Below are 18,784 nucleotides of genomic sequence, written 5' to 3' on the forward strand. Positions count from 1 at the left end.
TACACCCACATCAAATTTTAGTCTCTCTGTTCTCTTTTTTAAAAAGATTTTTAAAAAATTTATTCATTAGAGACAGAGAGAGGCAGAGGGAGAAGCAGACTCCCCGAGGAGCAGGGAGCCCAATGCGGGACTCAGTCCTGCGACCCTGGGATCATGACCTGAGTCGGAGGCAGACGCTTACCCGGCAGAGCTACCCAGGCACCCTCATCTCTCCGTTCTCTGATTGTGTGGCCTGGATTATCTTACTTAACCTTCCCCAGCCACTGACTCAGAGGGAGGCTGTGAGGTTTAGTGATGCCGTATCTGGCACACGGGGGATGTTCAAAAAACCATAACACTTATCAGGGCTTCCAGGGAGAGTTGAGCAAGCTGTGCACTGCACACCACACCAGAAGGACATTCACACCGTGGACCTCGTAGATATTTGTTGTACAAACTTTCTGGCCGATGATGGTGAAGGCTTGCTCTAACTAAACTGTTAGAATCTGATGATATTTTGAGAGGAAGTATTGGAGGAATAGTGTCATTCATATAAAGGCACCATGGATGTCCTTGGCAGCCCTACTTGGTATTAATCTTCTCTTCCAACCACGAATCCGTTTCTTCTTTCCATTGACCCTAGTTTTTGAGCAAGCGCCTGTCCTAGCAGCCCAGGGATGCTGATGAGGATGGGATGGACCTGGGGACGGGGCCCCGTGTGGGGGGCGTCCCCTGGTAGCAAGGCTTCCCTCGTCTTCTCTCTTCTGCAGGTCAATATGGTGGTCTTAGGCAAGCACCTGGGCATTCCCAAGCCCTTTGGACCTATCATCAACGGCCGCTGCTGCCTGGAGGAGAAGGTTCGCGCCCTGCTCGAGCCGCTGGGCCTACACTGCACCTTCATCGACGACTATCTGTTCTACCACGAGCTGCTCGGGGAGATCCACTGCGGCACCAACGTGCGCCGGCAGCCCTTCTCCTTCAAGTGGTGGCACATGGTGCCCTGAGCCCGCCTCCGCCCGCCATCCCCTCCGCCCACCTGCCAGGGAGCCACGCCAGGGTGACGGCGAAGACCCTCCAGCCGGACTCCGGCCTCTGAGGGGAGCCCCTGGCGCTTCTTCCCGAGCGCCTGCAAACATGCTGGCCACCGCGGGGCCCGGGGATACGGGGATACGACCGTGGACACCACACACACACCCCTCCCTCTGGAGGGGCCTCCGCGGCCCAGGGAGGACTGTCCTCATTCCTCCCTCCGCCTTCCTGATCTACCACTCCTAGAGGTTCTAGAAAAGAGCAATGGCCTTAATGTGTTCACGGCCGGCTGTGCCTGGTCATTCTAAGTAGCTCCCCCTCTGTTCTGCTGTTCCTCCCGTGTCGGCACCAGGAAGGGGTCCCAGAGGGCCTGGGCTCTGGGGTGGGGGCGTGGGCCGCAGGCATCCGTGGTTCTTATACGAGCAGGAGCAGGGAGGTGAGGCACCGTCTTTACTCTACCAGCTGTCCTGGGACCTCCCGGGACCTCTCAGCCATGTTTATAGAGACAAATAAGGACAGGAAAACCCGGCATCTGAGGGCCTGTTTAAAAAAGAAAAGGCAACAAAACCCCTTTAATACCTGACTCCATCCTTAGAAGGGTGCTTGTTACCTGGTTAGAAAGCCTTTAATTACGAGTGCTGGCTGCTTCCGGCCCCCAAACACTGTGAGGCTGGAGAGAGGCCTCAGGGGGACACACAGAGGCAAGCTGGCAGGAGGCCAGGGTGGCAGAGGAGGCCAACGCCTGAGGACGAGCCGCGGGGCCTCGTCCCCACTTCGGATTTTGGACTCTGGATGCAAGACGGGGGGGGGCTGACCGTTCCAGATGTCACAGGGGGCAGGGGCCCCGATGTTAACAGAGGGTGGGGGGCCATTAGGTTATCTCTGAAGGTGGGGTTTAATTTCCTTTAATTGTCTTTAATTATTCCCCTTGGTCCCGCAGGCAGTGGGAGGGAAGGCTCGCCCCGTCTCTCTCAGCAGCTCGGAGACCCTGCATGTAGCCTGGGTTTCCGCTGTGGAGTCAACCCCATAGCAGGCCTATATCCCCCCCCATCCCCCCCAAAGAGGGCAAGAGAACTGCCACGGGGGTGGGGGTTGGTTAAGAGGCTGGTCCCCGGTGAGGTCACCGGGACGTGCACAGGCAGGCAGGCTTGGCCAGTGCCGGGCAAGCGGTGGCCCCTGCCCCAGGCAGGCGCAGGCACAAGGGAGCCAGCCTGCCCCCTCCCCGCCATTGCCAGGGGCTCTCAGCCCCAGGCCTCCACCAGCGGGGTTTTCAGTGGCCCCTGCTAAGACCAAGACCAGGCCAGCCAGCCACTGTTAAACTCTGTGAGCCACAGAACACTTAGCAACCAGAAACTTCCATGGAAACCGGACATATGAAGCGGATGAAACAGAACTGCTCTGGTTTAAGATGTCAGGGGTGGTGTACCCGGGTTCTCCCCTTCCAGAAGATTCTGGGGACCCCATTTGGAAGCCTCTGGTCGAACCTTTGCACTTTCTGCTCATAACCATGACGCAGCCTAGACTGAGCCAAGGAGAGAAGGGAAGTTCTTCGGGGGCCAAGGGCGTGTAGCCAGGGTTGAGATTCCCCAGGGAAAGGCTGTGGGTGGAGGGGAATGGGCATTACGGAGGGATCGGGAGGATGGGGAGCAGGCCTTCTCAAGCTACCCTGAGTGTGGGAAGCTCTGGAATTAATGCTAGAGTTGTCCGAGGGCCCTGATGACCCCCACTGAGGATGTTCCGGTGACCAATCATCTCCTACGTGATTAATAAAAATGTCAATATGCATTTCTTCAAGTGGCTGCCTCCTTAGTTTCTATTCGTTGGGCTGCAGGGAGGAGGGAAGGAGGCGGGGGAGAACCTTCCTTCCCGTTCCACCCACCATGCCCCAGCTCCTTGGCTCAACTGCGGGCCGTGGGCAGCTCCTGCCTGGCTGGGAGAGCCCCCAGGGCCGGTGCCAGGCAGGCAGGCAGGCAGGCAGGCTGATTCAGCGGGATGACTAGCACAGGCCCATGGCTCTGAGGCCAACTGCCCTGCTGAGATGAGTATCAGAGGAGAGGTGGGTCCTAACTCTTCCTTCCCTGGGCTATCTCTCTCTTCCATCTCTCAGATGCAGGTGGGCTGGGCCCTACTGGCAGAGGCAGGAGACTCTTCAGTGGGACTGGTGCCCAGGGCCAAAGGCCACTGTGATCCCCTTTCATTCCTGCCTCTAAAGTGACTGGGTTACCCAGCCTCAGTGTTCTGGTTTCAGGAGCCTGAAAATATCAGCCCTCTCACCCTGTGCACAGGCTGCTGCCTCAGGTGGCCCCCTTTGATGCTCATGCACTCATTCACTTTATTCTATCTTTTCTTGTGGACTAAAAGGCAAAACGTTGCTGCCCATCAGTCATTGACACTTTAGTCTGAACGAACCGCAGATGTAGTTCTACCAGCTGGTATCAACCGGGTAGAGGCGAAGGCCTGGCTCTACTTGCAAAGGGAGATTACAGGGCTCTAAGTCGGAAGCTGGTCCTGCCCCAGCACAGTGGGCCGGTGCCCAAGGGAAGCCCTTACTTTCTGCACCGATTCCCCTGCTGTGTTCATAAGCAGGTAGGGAGATAGTTTGGACATCCTTCTGAGCCCTGACTCTTACCCAGAGCTGAGTCAGCCATCACACCATTTTCCAGCCAAAAAAAGTAAAGCTGTCATTGAATCTAGCAGCCCAGCGGCTCTTCTTGAGAACATCCTTCCCAGACTCTGGGAGAGAAGGGCATCAGCCTTGGAGACCCGCCGAGATCCTTGAACGGCTGGGAGTTCACCCACTGGGAACTCTGGGGAGCAGGTCCCAGTCCCTCCCTTGCCTCAGACTGGCAGCACCGCTAGAGAGAAGGGAGGAAGCTTCATCTATCCAGCATCTTTAGAGCCTGGCTGGGTAGGGTGTGTCCCCGCCATTATCTCTGCCCGGGTGGTGATGAGCCGCATTTTCTAGAGGTGAGGAAACCAAGGGTCTGAGAGAGGGAACGTAACCACCCAAGGTCATGTAGCTGGTGCATGGCGGAGTCTGGATCTGAACCCAAGACCCCTCTGCCCAGAGCCCTTGCTGCTTCAGGTGGCTGAATACCCACTCTGGCCTCAGTTTCCCCGCCTGACAAGTGAGCCTCCCTGCCCTGATGTTCTAAGCTCTTTCTAGCCGGAAAGGGTTTAACTCGCACCACCCGCCCCTTCCACAGGCCTTTGGCATGTGAAAATAATGACAACGCCAGTAATAAAATAATGCCGAGCTCCACACTACAACTCTGCCCACGTCGTCCCATGGAAGCCCTGCAACAGCATTTTCAGAAGCGACACGTGAGGGACACAGCAATGAAGTGACTCGCCCACCCCGCGCAGCCAGGATGTGGTTGAGGCAGGGCTGAATCCAGTCCTGCTTCTACACTCCATGCTCTTAGGAAAAAGTCTGCTGTTCCTCAAAGTTTCTCAAAATGCTCTGGGGTGCTTATTAAAAAAAAAAAAAAATCCACATGCCAGGCGGTACCCCCTTCCCGGCGCGTCAGACTGGAGGCGGGGCCTGGGAATCTGCATTTTCACCGGCTCCTTCAGCAGGGTAGAGAAGCTCCCCACCAAACCAGATCATCTCTGAAAATGCAGGAAAGGGGGTGAGGAGGAGTGTGGAAAGGGAAGGAGGCGCCCAGGTCAATAACCCACATCTTTGCCTCCTCCACCTCTCAAAGCCCTCGTGGCCCAGCCAGATACCTGTGGGGACTTGCTCCCTTCGAGGGAGAAACTGACTCCCTCCATGCTGGGGGCGGAGCAACAGGCTCATAAGCAAATGATGGGTTCCTTCCGGCCAATTCTGAGCTCCCGGCTCTGGGAAGGGGCTGGGCTTCCAGGACTGGAACCAATGAGCTAGCACCCCGGGCTGAAGAGGCGGGGCCGGTGTCCTTTAAACCACACGTCAAGGGATCTGCGGGGCAGTGTTGGGTTTGGTGGCCCAGGCCCAGTCCCAAGGCCAGCATGTCACTGCAGAGAATCGTGCGTGTGTCCCTGGAGCATCCCACCAGCGCCGTGTGTGTGGCTGGCGTGGAGACCCTCGTGGACATTTATGGGTAAGAGCCAGAGGCCTGGGGGTCTGCGGGCCGTTGGTGCTGAACCCCTTGGTCTCTTCCCGCAAGCTGTACAGGGCTTCCTCGGGGCGCAGGCCTGGCTCCGCTGCCCTCCCCCAAGTCAGGGGACGTGCAGTGGTTGAGCTCTAGTCCAGGGCCTTGGAGGGTGCTGGTGTCATGGGGGTTTGGGCACAGTGGAGGACCCTGTAGGCTGGGTACACAAGAATAGGAAGAGGTGTGTACCCCAGACATGGTCCCCAGCTTATGGGCTCTGCAAAGAGCATCAGTCATTTCTTTAGAAATCATTTATGCTTATGTAGCACTTCCTGTGTGCCAGACACTGTTCGAGGCGTGGCAATCTCCTTGAATTTAATCCTTGAACTTAAACGCTTCAGTTTAACCTCACAACAACCTCTGAGCTAAGTTTTGTTGTCAGCTTCATCTCATTTGATGGATGAGGAAACTGGCACAGAGAGGGCAAGCCATTTGCTTAGGTCACACAGTCACTAAGTGTCAGTGCCAAGATTCAAACCCATTCATGGTCAAGTGTCTTATGATTTTAGCTGTGTGCCACTTGAAGAGGAAGAATATGGTTTCCTCCATCCATTCAGAGCCCACCTGATATGGCCCTATTGTGTGCCCTGGCCATGTCCTTAAAGCCAGTGGCTGGAGGTAAGGCCCCACCTTCTCTCTCTCCCAGGAAGAAAAGGAGAGTTTGGGCAGGGTTTTAGGAACTGGGCTTTGGGAACCACTGGGGAGCTGGCTATGTAGCTTTTTGGGGAGACTCCAGTGGTCCCAGCTCCAAGGCTGAGCTGAGGATGCAGGTAGGAAGGGGATGGGGAAGAGAGAAGGCAGAACTATGTCACCCTTCCCTTGTCAATGGTCTTGCACCCTCTCCTCAGACCAGGTTTTGAAACCTCAGCAGTACTGACGCGATAATTTCCAGCTGCAGAGGGTGTCCTATGCACTGGGAGATGCTGAGCAGTGCCCTCTACTTCTACGGACCAGATGTCCGTGGCACACCCCCACTAGTGACAGCCAAAAATGTCTCCAGACATTGCCAGTTGTGCCCTGTAAGGGGTGGGGGGAATCACACCCAGTTGAGAGCCAGTAACCCAGACTAAGACTTTAAAAATTGGAGCGAACTTAGTCGGAAGCAGAGATGGGGTTGTCCCCAGAGAGTTAGATGAGAAGGGGTGAGGGGCTGGTTATGGGAGGGAACCAAGTCTGGAGCAGACCTGGCCGAGCTAGGCATGGGGAGCTAAAGCCTGGCTGATGGTGGGTGGGCAGTGAGAAGTAGGAAGGGGATTTGGAGGAGGGCACAGCCACAGAGGCTGTACCAGGAGGAGTGACAAGGGAGGAAGGTGTCTGGTGCCACCCCCTCCTGGAGCGCTGCGTGCCCATGGCCGTGACTCACCTGCGTTGGCTGCCTCATGCCCGTCGGGCAGATGTGCCTCCAGTTTGACCTGCCCGGGAGGCTCAGGGCTAGCTCCTCCCCTGAAGAGCTTCCTTAGACGATGGAGGACGAATTGGGGCTACCAGAGGCAAAGGCAGCAGTGTCTTGCGGGTATGAGAATGGATGGGCCATGTTGGGGTTCTCAGAGGAGACTGGGGGGGACAGCCACAGGGTGCAGAGCAGAGCCTCAGGCACCCTCAGATGAAGGATTCTTGGACTGCTATGACCAGACCATCTTGGGGGAGAGGGAGAGCTGCTGGCCCATTCATTCACACATTCATCGAGTATTTCTTTGAGGTCTAGCGTGGGCCGGGCACGGGGACACAGCGGTGAACAAGGAGGCGTGGTCCCTGCTCTCTGAAAATCCTGTCCCTTCAGAGTCCTATGAGAGGCTGGACCACCTCACGCTTGGTGGAAGGATTCCTGTCTTGCTAGGGGAGAGGGACTGGGTCAGCTCTATAGTCCCTCCCAGCTTGGAGATGTCACCGCAATCCTGGTGCTCACACGGCGGGCCAAGAAGGGAAAGGACAGTGGGTGTGCTGGCTCAGTCCTGGCTCTGTGATGACTTAGCAGCTGTCTGACTTTGGGAAAGTCACTTAACTTCTTGGAGGCTGTTTCTTCACCTGTAGGATGGACATGGTCCTGTCAGCGATGATACTTAGAGACGACTCCGCACCAGGCGCTGCCCGAAGTGCTTGGTGTTTAGTAACGAATTCTCCCAATTCCATGAGGGGGAACTATCATCATCCCTGTCCTATAGATGAGGAAATAGAGCCACAGAGAGGTTGAGTAACTCGCCCCATGTCACACAGCCTGTGAGGAGTGGGGGAGCCAGGCTGCAACCCAAACACGTTGACCTTCACTTCAGAGGACTCTGGGGAGGATTGAATGAGACTGTGTGTATGGAGCACATCCCATCCTCCTCCTCCCCCTCCCTCTTCCCCTCCCTCCTCCTTCTTTTTCTCCTTCCTCGACTTCTCCTTCTCCTCCTCCCACTTCTCCTCCTCCTCCTCCTTCTTCTTCATCATCATTTTAAGGCTCTGCCCAGCCCTTCAGACAGTGGAAAGCCTCAAGTGTCTCCACACCTGCCATCTACAAGATGGGTACAACCTCTAAACCCTACTGGGAGGAGGAGGAAATGAGAAAAGAGAAATGAACATAAGCCAAGCAGTCAGGGCAGGTTTTCGGGAGGAAGGGCCCCAACCAGAACCTTGAAGGATGAGCGCAGGCAAGACCATTGGGGAACTCTGTCTGTGGCAATGGACTGAACCCTATCTTCTTGCCTTCCGTTGAGTGGGAGATGACCCTGACTTTTTAAGGGGGTTTTGGTTTCCTGAGCAGAGATTTCTAGGGGGAAAGGGAAGGGAGGGAGATACACAGGTGTGCTGAACCTCCCTGGGGACAAATTTTTTTTTAAAGATTTTTTTTTATTTATTTGACAGACAGAGATCACAAGTAGGCAGAGAGGCAGGCAGAGAGAGGGAGGGAAGCAGGCTCCCTGCTGAGCAGAGAGCCCCATGTGGGGCTCGATCCCAGAACCCTGGGATCATGACCCGAGCTGAAGGCAGAGGCTTTAACCCACTGAGCCACCCAGGCGCCCCCCTGGGGACAAATTTGTGGCCAGGGTTGAAAACCACTGCCCTGGTTGGACAAGCTAACAACTCCTGTCCCCTCTTGCTCAGCAGAGACAGGTCAATGGAGTGAAAAGGCAGAGGGCATCTGGGGGCCAGGATTCCTGCATTTTAATCCTAGCTCAGTCATCCTTTGCTACCTCATCTTGAGCCACTTTCTGTGCCTTCTTGGGCCCTGATGAGGCTGACATTGAACACTGGGTTGCACGCTTTGCTCATGGAGGTGTCTGAACCCCGTCCCTGGTTTGACAAAGTGGCTCTCCATCTGCTTCCCCCAGCTTGTGCTGTGTGAGAGCGCTGACCTGCCTGGGCAAAGCGGGGCCCTGGGAGGCTGGTGCATCGCCAAATCTCCCAGTGACCTGGGCTTTAGGAAAAGGGTTCATGGGGCCACCATTTCTCAGGGGTACATTTTCTCAGTGGAAGAATGTAAGACTAAGGAGGGGCCGTGGTATTCTGACCCAGGTGATGGTGAGGCCAGAAGACTTGGGACCTGGGAACCTCGCTGGCCATGAGTACTGCCACCCAGAGCCAGAGCTGTCTGGGCCTTGATGTTCTCTGCCCCCGTGGACCACGTCAGTGGGGACCATGGTGGTCATCTCATCAACCTGTCTGTTTCAGCCACAAAGACCTTTCCTATCAGTTTTTTGGCTCTGAAATGTCTGGTTTCATTTTCCCAGAGGCCAAGACCCTGAGCCCATGAAAGGGGAGGATGGGTTAGGGTTTGCAGAGGAGCGGGGGATCAGAATTGGTTGAGTCCCAGCTCCATCACCGACCAGCTGTGTGACTCTGGGCCAGTCACCTGTCATCTCTGGCCTTGTTCCCTCATCTGTACAGTGGGGATAATAGGACCGACAGTGTGTGGCTGTGGGGATACCTCTGTCACCATTGTCACCATCATTGTCCTCACCATTGAGGGGTGACATAGAGCAAAAAGGAAGACCTGACTTGTCTTGATTCCTAGGACGAGGTGGGCTCAGCCTGAGTCCTTCCCATGCTGCCCAGGGAGACAGCCCACCCTTAGCCATGGTCCTCAGACGTCACTGGGCATCAGTGTGGCTTGAAGGACAGGTTCTGGGGACGCTGCCAACAGCACAACTGGGTCTGGACTCTGCATTTTCAAAAAATAGGTCTGAAGTTGGCCACCGTGATGGTGACTAGCTGTCCTGGTTTGCCCAAGACCTTCTAGGTCTTCGCACTGGAAGTCCTACACTGCACGACACACACGGTTTCTGACAAAACAGATCTGTTGGTCACAGTAGCATGCTTCCCCTCCCCCTTTGTCAACTGGACTTGTAGGGCCTGCAGGGGGGCCCCTGGACGGGCCAGAGCTGCTCAGTGTGGGGAAGGCCCTCAGCCCGTCCCGTGTGTGGACAGCTTCAGTGAGGGAAAGCTGAGCTGGGCCTGGGGCACAGTCTAGAGCAGCACACTGGCAGCTCGGGGTGGACAGGCTGGAGGAAACTTTGTCCTGCTGAGCCTCTGGCTTCTTCCCCTGCCCTCCACAAGATGGGAAGTCCAGACCCTCCTGTACCTGAGGCAGGCTCTTCTCCCAGAAGCCACCATTTTGATCTTCTTAACAGCTTCCCTGATGGGGCGTGAGCGCCGGACTGGGGGAGTCTGGACCCCTACCTTCTAGTCCCTTCTCTTCTGGGCCTCAGTTTCCCTGGAGTAAAGTAAGGCATGAGTTCAGGTGCCTTTAACTTTCACTTGTCTCAAGCGTTTACATGCACTGACTCCTTTAATCTCTACTTTATAGACGGAGACACTGAGGCAGAGGGAGACCAAGCCTCTCCCTCAAGGTCACATACCTAGTGGGTGGTAGGGCTGGGATTTGGACCCAGCTTGCCCACACCCGCAGGCTTAACCCCCTCACCTCAGCTCCAGGGTGTTGTCCCTCCTGATCAAGAACTTTTGCTGGTTCCCCATGACAGCCCGAGTTTACCCTTGACCTCCTAAGGCTTCACTGTGAAAATAATTCCCCTCAGATGCTTCTCCTCCTCGTCCTTGGTTCCCCTGCCTCTCTCCAGGAAGCTGCCCCCAGCCCCCCGCCCCAGTCCACCCTCTCAACCTGCCTCTGTCTGCTCATTTCCCATTTCATAATTTACTTGACTATCACCCTTCCCCCATCTCGGATGGGCGGTTTTCCAAGCCTTTCCCATTATCTCATCTGAGTCTTGCAATTGCCCGTGAGGTTGACCAAATGGGTGTCATCATTCCACTTTGTAGGGAGGCTGGGTCATTTCTCAGGGTCACCTGGCTTAGGTGCGACCCAGCCCAGTCTAGAATCTGACTCTTGACTCTGGTCCTGGCACCACTGGGCTCTCAGTATCTTCCCCCCAGGCCTAGCAGGATCTTCATCAGATCCCTGGTGCCTCATACAGGGAGGTACCCCAAACCCAGGGGCTGGGGCGGGGGAGCTGGGTGGGGTCCCCTACTAGAAGGATCATCAAGCTGCTCACCCCGAGCTCACGGGTGCCCAGGGTCCAAGCAGCAGTTTGAGGTTAGGGGAAGTTTCATGAAAAGTGTATAAGCCTCCTGGGGAGCTGGAGGCCTGGTGACTCAGGGAGTGGGGCTGAGGGTGCCCCCTGGGGTGGGGTGGGGGGGCCCTTCATACCCAGTCTATCTCCACGTGTCTCTGTCTTTCTGGCTCTCCATCTCTCTGGGTTTTTCTACATCTCTTTGTCTTTCTCTGTCTCTGTCTTTCTCTGTCTCTGTGTCCCCATGCTCCTCTGTCCAGGTTCTTTATGTCCCATGATGGGCCTGGCTCCCATACCCAGGGCACAACAGGACCGAGGGTACCACCAGCCCTGGAAATTACAGGCTTTGGGAATAGGGTTGCCAGATAAAATCCAGGATGCCTAGTTAAATTTGAAATTCAGATAATAAATTAATATTTTTTTAGTGTAAGCTTGTCCCAAATATCGCATGGGACGTCCTTAGACTAAAACAACTATTCGTTGTTTATCTGAAATCCGGGTCCAACTGGGTGTTCTCTATTTTTGTTTGCTAAATCTAGCAGCCCTCCTTGGGAGGAGAAGCAGGTATGCTGGCCCCGCCCCGCTGGCGAGGACGCCTGGGAGGGCCACGCACTGGGCTGGGACCCGCCTCATGAAGTGGAGCTTGGGCTTGGCTTATTTCTTTATTTATTAAAAAAAGCCTTTTGAGAAGTATCAGGATCCCACTGGTGGAGGAGTAAAGAGGGTGTATTGGAGGAGGACTGCTCTCCTCCCAGTGGGGCAGGGAAAGGGATAGGGCCTGGAGTCGAATCGCTGGCTGTGCTAATTTGGGGAAGTCTCTTGCTCGTCCTGAGCCTCTGTTTCCCCAGGTGTAAGTGGGAGTAATAATCCCTCCTCCCGGGGCCACAGTGAGGATGAAATGAATGCTGGTTGGAAGGGCTCAGCCAGGCCTGCCCTGGTGAGCGTGCAGGGGATGGGGGCCTCGGGGGCTAGGGTTATCATGATTACTCTTGGGGAGGTGGTGGGTGAGAATATGGATTCAGGAACCAGAAGGCTTGGGCCTTGCCACTTACTAGCTTCATGACCTTGGACGGTTTACTTAACCTCAGTTTCCCTATCTGTAAAATGGGAGACAATGGTAGTCTGCGTCTCCTAGGTTTATTGAAAGGATTACATGATGTAATAGACCTAAGAACCTGGCACCGGGCTAGCATATAACCAGAGCTCGACAAATATCAGCTCCTGTTATCCCCCAAGCACATGTGTATGCTGCTTCCTCCAGGAAGCCTTCTGGTCCCTCTGGCTCACAGTGGCCTGTCCCTACATGGGATTCCACTGACCACTGACTTCCTGGCCATAAGCCCCATCTGGCTGCCCAGGGCAGGGCTGTTTTTAACTCCCTGATGGGATGGAAGGTTTTGGGGCAGTGGGGAGAGCAGTGGGTATATCTGCCTCGGTCTGGCAATGCCTCTGGGCACAGTGGGCGCCCCGGGCACCCCACAGACAATCAGAGGGTGAAAGGACAGATTTCAAACAGGACTCCGGACTAGCTGGAGGTGGGGTGGGGGACATGCAGTCCCAGGGCCAAATGACATAGACTTTTTAACTGTACGAATAATGACTGGTTGTTTGACTGAATCTGGCCCAGTTTCCCAGGTGACACTGCAGCACCACGGAGAAGCAGGGGCTCTGTGTCAGAGACGCAAGGCAAACCTGGCTGTGCCATTCAATGCTGTGTGATCTTGGGCTTGGTACTTGATCTCTCTGAGCCTCAGTTTCTAACCTTTGCATTGGAGATGGTACCACTCACTTTGCAGTCTTGTAAGAATAAAAGGAGTGAGGAACTACAAGGCACTTGGCACATGGTGGGCACGCCACAAGATTTACCGCCCTTCCCTAGGGAACACCCAGAGGACATCCCACCCGCTAAAGAGGGATGCATTGGGACCTTGAGGGGAAGACTGTTCTTAAAGCCATGGTCTTAGAATTGCACTGGGGTCCATTTGCTGGCTGGTGTCCCCTGAGGTCCTTGTGCCCAGCTTGGCACCAGGGGATTATAAAGTACTCAATTGGGTCCTAACTTTCAAAGAGCTTGTGGTTTTGTTGGGAGTTAAAATAACTCACAAGGGAAGTGTTAATGAACACAGAACCTGGGAATGTGAGATTGTGAATGCATTCGTGTGGGGTCCAGGCTTCACTCCCAGGAGCTTGCTGTGGGGATCTGAGAGGATTGGGGTGGTCAGGGAGGGCTTCCTGGAGGAATCAAGAGTTTGAGCCAAAGCTCAAGCATCTGAAGAGTTATTGCATCCCTCTAGAACTTCCCATGGCTTCTTGTCCTTCCCAGGTCGGTACCTGAGGGCACAGAGATGTTCGAGGTCTATGGGACCCCCGGCGTGGACATCTACATCTCTCCTAGTGTGGAGAGGGGCCGGGAGCGCGCGGACACAAGGCGGTGGCACTTTGATACAGGGTTGGAGATCATCGTGGTCATGAACTCACCCAGCAACGACCTCAATGACAGTCATGTGAGCAGTCCCCTGGTCCAGGGTGGGGGTGGGTGGGGCCGTGATCTAGCTCCACAAGGGCTGGCACCCTCTATTTACCCAGATGGCAGGGTAGCGTGATGGGTAAGTACCTTCCCCTGGAACTAGCCAGCTCTGCAGCTTACAGACATAAACTGTGTGTCTGCTGGCAAGTCACATCAGCCCTCTGGACCTCGGTTTCCCCGTCTGTAAAATGGGGATGATCACAGCACCTTTCCTCCTGGTGTTGGTGTAGGGTGGAACATGAGTCAACATTGGCTCCTTTTCTTGTTTCCCAAGACCCCGGTGAAGGGAGGTGTCCCCATTTCTCTGTGTCAGGCCTCAGTTTCCCCATCTACAGGCTGAGGGTTGATTAGGAGATCTCTGCCACCCTGAATAAAGGAGAGAAAGCAGAAATGCGGGGATACCAGTGACGGGGAGACTCCCTTCTACAAGGTGCCTCACCTCCTAATCCACCTGCTCCCTGACTTACTTCCCTTCTCAGGCACATAACTTCCCTTCCTCTCCTCATTCAGCCACCAAGGGTGAGTTTAACAAGCCCTAGCTGTAGGCAGGGTTCTGGCCTCAGGGCAGGGGGCATTTAAAAGAGGAAAGAAATGGGGTGGCCCTGGAGCTTGGCCCAGGTGATGCCCCCTTAAAGGGGTCATGGGAAGTAGCTTGTTACGCAGGAGTGACAGGTTTCCACTCCGCGTCAGGTGTGGTGTTGCAAAAAACTGACCTTTTAAGGACCACTGACCATATGCCACGCCCTGGACAGCCATGACCTCACACAGGCCTCACAGCAGCTGCGAGAGGCAGGGTCTGATCTCCATTCCATCGGTGGGGCCGCCAAGGTTCAGAGTAGCTGTGTTCTGCACAGAACTGCCTGACACCTGGGGGGCAGGTTCCCTTCATCACCCCCTCGTCTTTTCCCACCCACATATCTGAGCTGAGCCCCTCTGTGGAGCTCTGTGATGCAGGCGGACAGGTAAATGAACTTATTTACAGATAAGGAAACCGAAACCACTTACCCAAAGTCAGCAGATCTAGTGAGTAGCAGAGTTGGTGAGGTTCAGGACAGAGTCCCCGGGGCAGGGCAAGAGGACCAGCCAGCCGGTGAGGGGCTCCTCCTGGGTGCCCTGCCAAGCTGGGGGCCATGTGGATGCCAAAGACCAAAGGAACTGAGGAGGGTCAGAGTGTCCAGCCCCTCCCCTTCCCCCATCTTTGCCCTGGATCCAGGTAACTGTGTGTCTGAGACCACTGAGCCCCAACTCGGGCTTGACAGTTGGGGGGGTCAGTGATTGCAGGATTTAGGGGTTCCCAGCACTGAGGGGTGAATGGCCTCTGTAAGATCCTGAGCCTTCTGACAGAGCTGAGGGACCCCCATCAGGAGGGACCGTGCAAGCAGAGAGCAGTGGGTTGAAGGAGCTTTGACACGTGGGCCTGAAGCTGTGTTCTCATCAGTCATTGTCATACCAGCCTTTAACAGCTATTGGGGCTTGCCGTGGCCAAGCACGGCGCCGAGCATGTCACCCACCTTCCTTCTTTGATGGTCACAGCCTACAATCAACCCTCTGGGGTAGGGACTATTATTATCCCTACTTTACAGCAGGGGACCTTGAGGCCCGGAGAGGGCAAGTGACTCTTCCCAGGATAGTCACAAGTGGTGGATCCGGAATCGGAGCCCAGAGCTCTGGAGCAGCTTGCATGATGCCGTCTGCCCTCTATGAACAGTAGCAGACATGTCTGGGGCCCTTCCTATGGGGTCAGTCTGGTACGTGCATTGTTTCTAAGTGGCACTATAATCCTCTGCGGGCAGCGGGGACCCGTATGCCTGCTGTTCTGCAGATGAGGAAAACAGACAGCTCAGAAAGGTGAGGGACCTCAGCCAAGGTCAAAGAACCCAGAGGTGCTGGGCTCAAGACTAAGCCTGTCTGAGTCCCCCAGATAAGAGAGGGTCCCTAAACCCTACCCAGTCAGAGACCTCCTCAGTTTATGAGCAGCAAAACAGAGATCCAAAGGGGAGCTGGGGATTGTCCAAGTCCCACGGTAATCATTGGCGGCACTGGGGCCCAGGTCTCCAGGGAATCCCTTACAAATGGTCCCATTTTACAGATGGGCCAAACAAGGCATGGAAAAATAAATGGCACAGAGACTAACAGAAGAGCTGGGTTGGTAAACTCAACTTCAGTGCACAGAGCTTCCTGAGACTCTCTCTCTGTCCTGCCAGACCCCAAGACCTGTCCTTTGGGGTGGGAGATATTGGCTTCTGCCAGCTTGACTCTAAGCCCATTTCTCTACAGGTTCAGATTTCCTACCACTCCAGCCATGAGCCCCTGCCCCTGGCCTATGCGGTGCTCTACCTCACCTGTGTTGGTAAGTTGGGGCCCATGCAAGGGCCTGGGCCAAGGGTGGGGGGTGGCTGGGAATGACAAGGAACAGGGGTCTTTTTACAAACATCAACTCATTTTATTTTAAAAATTCAAATAAGGGTATATATTAAAAATTCTAATGGGATAAAAGAGTATATATATGGAAAAGTAAGTTTCCCTTTCTCCCAACCTAAGACTTCCAGTTCCCCAAGCCCACCATCCTTCTAGAGATCTTCTGTGCTTGTGCAGGTGGACACAGGCATACCTGTACACTCCCTCCTTTTGGAAGCAAAGGGAGACATACTCCAGACCTGGACCTTGCTTTTCCACCTTAAGATTTTTGTGCCAGTTGAACACAAATTGACATGTAAACTCCATGCACAGTAACTCAGATTGATTAATACAATAAAGGAAAAGGTAGATAACATGAATGAAAAGATGGGGAATGTCAACAGAGAGATGAAAACTATAAGGTGTCGGGGCGCCTGGGTGGCTCAGTGGGTTAAGCCTCTGCCTTCAGCCCGGGTCATGATCTCAGGGTCCTGGGATCGAGTCCCGCGTCGGGCTCTCTGCTCAGCGGGGAGCCTGCTTCCTCCTCTCTCTCTGCCTGCCTCTCTGCCTGCTTGTGATCTCTCTCTCTCTCTCTGTCAAATAAATAAATAAAATCTTTAAAAAAAAAAAGAAAACTATAAGGTGTCAAATAGAAATGCTAGAACTAAAAATCACAGTAACAGATTTTTAAAAAATGCTCCTGGTGGGTTGTCTTGGTAGACTTGACACAGCTGGAGAGAGGATCAGTGAACTTGAAGATAGGGCAATGATAAATTAGACTGTACTAAATTTTAAAACTTTTACACAACAGAAGACAAGCAAAAAGTCAAACTATAGGGCTGCCTGGATGGCTCAGCCCATAGAGCACGTGAATCTTGATCTCAGGGTTGTGAGTTCAAGCCACACCTTGGCACAGAGCTTACTTTAAATAAAAAGGGGACAAAAGTCCGAATATGGACTGTGAGAAGAAATTTGCAATGCATACAGCTGATTCGGTACACATAGATTGTGGAGAACTCCAATCAATAGGAAAAAAACATAAACTAACGAAATAGGCAAAGACTATGAACAAACAATTCACAGAAGACAAAGTCCCAGTGACCAGAACCTAAATAGAAAGATGCTTAATATTTAACATTGCCAAGGATGTGGAATTGGGAGCTCCTGGATGGTGGGTGGGAGTTTGCATGGGTACAAGCACCTGCAAAGCACTTAGCAAGAAAGCTGAAAATGCTCTGTCTGCAGGAGGCATTGTTAGAGGCAAAATATGCATTATTGGACTTGTGCCAGACTCCTGGGAACCCCATAGTGACTCATGCTCTTTCCTCCCCTTACAGACATCGCTCTGGATTGTGATCTGAACTGTGAGGGCAGGCAGAATAGGAGCTTTGTGGACAAGGTAGGGTGACTCAACCTGGACCCAGAAAGGGGCATGGAGTTTGGCATTGACCTAGGCTGGTTTAGGAGGGGCAAGGCCATTACAGGTATCCCCCTGCCTCCTAGCTGGTGCCGAGGTCGGGAGAGCCACATGGGAAGTAGGCATGGCTGGGGGTATTCTTTCACCAGGAGAAAAATCATTACCAAGAATTATCAAGCATATACATGCCCAGGACTGGGCTATGCCTTGCTTTGTCGGGAAAAGTCCTTCTGGAATGTCAGTCTAGCTCAGGGGTCAGCAAACTTTTTCTGTAAAAGTGAGATAGTGAATATCTTAGGCATTGCAAAGTGTCTCTCTTGCAACTCTTCAGTTCTGCCATTGTAGTGTGAAAGAGCTGTAGCCAATTCAATGGATGTGACTATTCCAATAAAACTTTATTTACAAAAACAGGCAGCGGGCCAGAGGTGGCCCCCAGCCCTGGCGTGCCAATCTTCTGATTTAGGCGAAAGGGGAACTCTGCCAAATATGAGGCTGTTAAAGAACTTTGGGCTGAACTGTTGTGGCACTCAACGCATTGGGAGATCTTAGCAGAAGGTCAAGGTGGGCTGTGTGAACAAGGAAGACTTCCTTTGAAGTCCACTTGAGCTAGGCTCTAAAGCGATGCAAGAGGGAGGGGATTCCAGGTGGAGCGATGAGCGGGAGCCAAGGCCTGGAGCCGGGAACAGATCTGTAATCAGGAAGTTGTCTGTTGAGAAATAGGACATTGGCCCAAGACATACTGCATTTGGCCATAAAAGACCTCTGTATAGTTTGGACTTGCTCTTGTGGGCAGTCTGGAGCCACGGCCGTGTCTGATGCAGGAAGTGCTTCCGTGAGGGCAAGCACAGGGAGGGCAAGGAGGAGGAGACGGGGGTCAGGAGGCTGGCCAGCAGGTTGCTGGGCGGGGGCAGAGGACAGGTCTGAGCCCCATCACCAATAATGCTTTGCCATTGGCAGCGGGATTGGGTCTGGGGGCCCGGTGGGTATGGAGCCATCCTGCTGGTGAACTGCGACAGGGACAATCTGAACTGTCATGACCAGGACAACCGAGACCAGCAGGTGCGCTGCCTGCAAGGTAAGGGGGTGCCCCGGGTCACTGCTCAGCTACCCCGTAGGTCGCACTGAAGGGAGTGCCAGGGGCCAGAGTTCCAGCTCCCAGACACACTTTGATGTCGCTCAAAACCTGCCTCACGCAGCTGACCCCTCCCAGCCTGTCTGTGGCAGATCCAAAGCTTCCTATCCGCACCCCAAATCCAGCCTCCCCACCAGGCACCCCGGGCCTGCATTTCAGGATGCCCCACGTTCTAAGTCAGTCCCGCACTGCGCACAATAGCCCCGTGCGGAAGACCACAATAGTGGCCTGGGGAGCAGGCAGGTGCCTTATGCCTGGGTGGGCACAGTTTCTCTGGAATGTGGGCACATCTGTCCCTCATTTCAGACCGGGGAGCACTGAGGCTTGGGGAGGGAGGGGCCTGCCTGGTGTCAACAGGGAGTGATGCTTGGACTGAGACCAGACTCTCAGCTGTGTGCCACCCAGGTGGCCTGCCTACCGCACGCTTCTCACCTGTCCCCGGGCTCAGGGCAGGCCGCTTTGTACTTCCCGTTGCTCTGGGCAGGTGAGGGAGTGGAGGCCCAGAGAGGGTCGGACACATTCGCGTGGCACACACTTCAGACATCCTTATGGTTTGTTCTTGATGGTTTCTAGCATTTTCACAGGCTGGGCAGAGCCGGGGCTCAGAGACCCAAGTCTTGGCGCCCTCTGCCCCGGGAGGGGGGTGTGTGGTGGGCAGGAGGA

At 54.4% G+C, this 18,784-nt stretch overlaps 2 protein-coding genes across 2 annotated transcripts in view; both read left to right on the forward strand.

Annotated features, from left to right (window-relative positions):
• PADI1 (peptidyl arginine deiminase 1) overlaps positions 1 to 1,107 on the forward strand; it is a 39,450-nt gene extending 38,343 nt beyond the window's left edge. The window contains exon 16 of the mRNA XM_032863560.1: positions 750 to 1,107. Within this exon, the coding sequence (XP_032719451.1) occupies positions 750 to 983 (234 nt within the window). The 3' untranslated portion in view covers positions 984 to 1,107. The remainder of the gene's footprint in view (positions 1 to 749) is intronic.
• Positions 1,108 to 4,981: 3,874 nt separating this feature from the next.
• Positions 4,982 to 18,784, forward strand: part of PADI3 (peptidyl arginine deiminase 3) — a 28,264-nt gene continuing 14,461 nt past the window's right edge. Inside the window, exons 1-5 of the mRNA XM_032863561.1 lie at positions 4,982 to 5,090; positions 12,972 to 13,152; positions 15,453 to 15,525; positions 16,910 to 16,971; positions 17,947 to 18,064. Coding sequence (XP_032719452.1) covers positions 4,999 to 5,090; positions 12,972 to 13,152; positions 15,453 to 15,525; positions 16,910 to 16,971; positions 17,947 to 18,064 — 526 coding nt within the window. The 5' untranslated portion in view covers positions 4,982 to 4,998. The remainder of the gene's footprint in view (positions 5,091 to 12,971; positions 13,153 to 15,452; positions 15,526 to 16,909; positions 16,972 to 17,946; positions 18,065 to 18,784) is intronic.

The sequence above is a fragment of the Lontra canadensis genome, unplaced genomic scaffold (genome assembly GCF_010015895.1).
Source record: "Lontra canadensis isolate GAN:19392208 unplaced genomic scaffold, GSC_riverotter_1.0 scaffold25, whole genome shotgun sequence".
In the NCBI taxonomy this organism is placed as follows: Eukaryota; Metazoa; Chordata; class Mammalia; order Carnivora; family Mustelidae; genus Lontra; species Lontra canadensis.